General features: G+C 49.5%; 1 protein-coding gene across 1 annotated transcript; it reads left to right on the top strand.

The window, feature by feature from the left end:
• Window positions 1-536: 536 nt before the first annotated feature.
• RPS19BP1 (ribosomal protein S19 binding protein 1) lies at window positions 537-2,942 on the top strand. Its single transcript, XM_032996733.2, has 4 exons — window positions 537-622; window positions 717-857; window positions 1,182-1,279; window positions 2,259-2,942. The coding sequence occupies exons 1-4, from the start codon at window positions 574-576 to the stop codon at window positions 2,391-2,393; spliced, it is 423 nt and encodes a 140-aa protein (XP_032852624.2). The 5' UTR covers window positions 537-573; the 3' UTR covers window positions 2,394-2,942.
• The last annotated feature ends 1,137 nt before the right edge of the window (window positions 2,943-4,079 follow it).

Genomic DNA, 4,079 nt, shown 5'->3' with positions numbered 1-4,079 from the left:
TGCTTGTTACTGCTAGCACTGGCTATAACTGAGTAAGCTCTATTCAGATGATAGCTAAATTTAGCAGAGTCTCTAGAGGTGCAAAAGCAGGGGAAGAAAGCTTTAAATAACCTAAATAATAGATGCAATTTATGGTGGAATGAACCTCTGTGCCTTAAATCTGGATTTTGGAGCCTCACCAAGACAAAACGGGACACCCCTGCTGACGCCCTGGCTTGCTGCTATTGTAGCTACCCCCGTGATGGCGAGAGCCCCTCAGAGCCCTGGCCCCCCTGCAGGGGCCCCGTGAGGTGTAACACAAAGGGCCTGCGGGCCGCTGCCGGGCCACACGCCGCAAAGAGGGGAGCGGGGGGGCGATAAGGAAAAGCCACCGGCAAGAACCCGGCGCACCCGCTGACGGGCGGCGCGACGGGGCCTGAGGCAACAACACCCACCCACCCCCCCCCGCCCGACACACAGACACCAATATGGCGGCGCCAGGTGTGAGGGCGCCGCGAAGTGGCTTCACGCGTGGCCGGAAGCGTGGTGACGTCGCCGGAAGTTGATCGCGGGGAAGAGGGGTGGCGCGCGGTCATGTCGGCCTCCCTGGTGCGGCGGGGCCTGGAGCTGCTGGAGGCGCCGGGTGGGTTCCGCGGGGAGCGGGGGCTGTGGGGGGCCGGGGGGAGGGCGACTCGCGGCGTACGGCTGTGGGAACTCCGTCCTTCTTCCCGCTGCAGGCCGGGGAAAGGGCCCGCCGGGACTCCAGCGGGGGCGGGACGGCCCCAGGGCGGCGTGCGCTGGCAGGCGGAGGAGGAAGGCGCCGGAGGCCCGCAGGAACCAGGCCACGGTTAAGGGCAGGGTCGTGAAGTCGGCGATAGGTGAGACCCGGCCCGCCTCCGGGGGGAGAGCGAAGCAGCTCTGCCGCCCTCCACAGCCCTCACACCGGGTCCCGGTGTGGGGTCCCGCAGCCGCCCTCCCGGTCGCTTGTATCCTGCCCTTCCCATCCTGGGTGCCCTTTTGGTGTCCCCCCACTTAACTACAGCCTGGTCTGTGGGCGCACCCCTACGCCTGAGCTGTAGCTGTCTCTCTCCCGGGGCCTTGCTGATCCTTCTGGGTGTTTGCATGCTGGACGTCTTTGTCCTCTTTTGTTCGCTGCCTGGGTGAGGAGCTGATGTGTTTTGTCCCACTCTGCTTTGGTCTAGAGGAGTATCATAAGAAGAAGGCCGCGAATCACTTCAGAGAAAACCTGCAGTACATGTTGAAGGGACGATTTGTTGCAAACAAAGCCATCACAGAACAGGTAAGACTGTCGCTTCTTTGTTTGGGGTTCTGCTTCTGATGAGAAACACAGGTGAATGGGAATCATCCCTAGATCTTCCAGCTTAGACCATGTGCAAAGGAGTCAAGTTTCTGTCCACAAGAGGCCTTGAGGAATTTATGTGTGCACTGGCAGACTAACTTACTAAGCTTTAAACTCTTGTTGATATGTTGTCCCCCTAAAACGTTTTCTGATACTAGTTAAAACATACTGTCAACTGTTTGCTTTTCTTAATTACCGAAAATATTGCATAGCTTCAGTTGGCAAAGAAGCCCAGGTTCAGACCTTCCCCATACTGTGAGTTGAACTGGTCTTCTCTGTAGCTGGAGGCAGTTTAGCAAAGAACCAGATGCACTGCTGTTTCACATAATAGGAATTTCATAGCACCTTGAACAGTGTTTCTCATAACCTGAGAATTTACCCAGATGTTTTTCCCAAAAGGTAGTTCCACACTAGGATTTGAAGAGGAGAATAGCTGACACAGTTGGGTTATTTTTATGAGATACAGGCTGTTAACTTACATAAACAAATCAAGTGGTTTAGGCCAGTGTTTCACAGGGTGGAGGTTGTTGGAAAGGAGGTGATGGTATATTAGAAAATGCTGGGGGAATTCCACCAACTTCTTGGGTTTTCAGGTTGTCTCATGGAGAGATAGGGTAAAAAGAGGTCACAGTTTCAGAATAGTCTGATTTGAAATTAGTGTTTCTATCTCTGTGACAGTTACCAGAGAGTAGTTTTCATGTTTGACTAAAAATACTAAGTTGGTATCTGCTGTTGTCCCAGTGACTTGCATGGGTTAATATCGGTGATTGCCTCTCACTTTTCTTTGGAGGCATTCCTGAATATAGCAAGGTACTAGTAGAATAGCAGGGATGCTGCAGGTGAGCTTGAAGATCACCATTTTGTTGTTTGATCTGGATAATATTGACTCTTGTTTTTTCCTTTTTTTAATTGTCTGAAGATTCTTGCTCAGAACAGAGGCAGAAAGTCCAAAGATCAGCCTCCAAAGAAGGCAGAAAAGAAGAAGCCCGAGGGCACTGTCTTTACTGAAGAAGATTTCCGTAAATTTGAGAGAGAATACTTTGGGAGGCCGTAAACAACATGACAGGGATTCTTGCAGCTCCAGTCTTTCTGCAGCTGGGTGCTCGGCGTGCAGGACTGGCCACTTCTTCAGTGTGTTTGAGATAGGACATCAGAGGTGTGCCTCTGTCAGCAGGTGCTTTAATGTCACACTTTCAGAGCAGCTGTGCACCTGTGCAGAACTTGTTACTGGCCAGCTAGAGCCACAAAGGTTCTTTTGGCTCTGAGGTGTGTTGTCCTTATAATTACCTCCCTCCAGTTAACATATCTTGCATTCTTAATGTAGAAGGGTGGGCCAAGCCAAATACAAATCTTGTTCCCCTTCTTCAGGATGTAAGGCTTCTGCAACCTGTGTTATTTGGCATGGAGCATTTTAAAGTACTATATCTGAATGGAGAAATGTTTTGGACCAGCAGTAATAAATCATTGGAAGGGAAGGATGCTTTGAAAGACTGTTAAACCTGAGAAACCCTGCAGTTTCTGTTCTTATTACAGCCTGTGTCAGGTTTTTCAGTCATTGTAAATACTTTTTTTATATGTTGTTTGATTAAATAATTGTTGCAGACACTGCCTCTCTTTGCCTTTGTAATCGTGGTTATTATGATAGGCTATGACTGATGAAGACGAACTGTGTCACTGTTCTGATCCAAGCATCCCTCTCTTTAGGATGACTCAGTAGTGTGAATGGCCTCTCTGATTCATGTTGACACATGTATTTAATCTTCTCTCCGACGTGCTGAGGCCTTCAAAGAGTGCAGGTCGGAACGGAGATGACTACTTTGGTTTGCCTACTCACGGTCTCGTCTCCCTTCCCCAAGGAAGAGCTCTTACACAGAGAAAGTTGTCCTTTGGATGCTGCTTATACCTGAGCCTCCCACTGAGGTTCAGCCACGCTAGCAGGGCACGGCTGCTGGGGGTGCTGCCAGCTCCTGTAGCCAGGGGGGGTTGCAACCCAGATGTTAGCCTCGGCATGAAGGTGAAAAATAACCGAGCCAGAGGTCTGGGTGCTGGGTTGAAGGGAAAGTGTTTTTTTTTTTTCTATCAGACTGCTGCTAAATTCCCGGCTGCAACAAATAGAAGGCCCAGCAGGTGGGAGTGTTGTTCCAGACACTTCCTCATTAAACCACTGTCAATGTGCTTCTGGGGAGCTCCTGCCACTGCTCTTTTCTGCCCCTTACCTAAGAAGGTGGGAAGTGTGTTCCCTCTGGAGAAAAGAGGTAAGGAGAAGGATTAATGACAAGCTTTGGTTAAACTCAGGAGCTGATTACAAGGGGCTTGGCTGACCTCAGCAGCAGCTGCTCAGATATCAGCACTGACAGGAATTTGGTATTGCTTCCCTGCCCTTTGATTAGAATTCCTGGTGCCATCCTCTTAAGTCTGCCTCCTCTATTGTGTTATTTCCCTCCTGTCTGCATGGAAGGGAAGGTCACCCAGATGCATGAGGTCCAGACAGGGGAAATAATGAACATACTGAAATGTGTGTACTGGAAATTGGGTAATAGCGTGTGGGAGGGATTTCTTGTAATAGGATCAAGTTCAACTGTCTGCAGCCAAAAGTGGTAAATATAGAACAGTTCAAAGACCAATTCTGTTCATTTGTGAGTTTGTTCTTGCTCCCAAAATTAAAAAAAAAAAAAAAAAAAACTGGAAAAAAAAGAGAATGACTGCTTCTTAAAAGAACGGAAACACCATTGTTTGAAAA

This window comes from Tyto alba, unplaced genomic scaffold (genome assembly GCF_018691265.1).
Source record: "Tyto alba isolate M040663 unplaced genomic scaffold, T.alba_DEE_v4.0 Super-Scaffold_2, whole genome shotgun sequence".
NCBI classification, from domain to species: Eukaryota; Metazoa; Chordata; class Aves; order Strigiformes; family Tytonidae; genus Tyto; species Tyto alba.
This window is presented reverse-complemented; position numbering and strand designations above follow the sequence as displayed.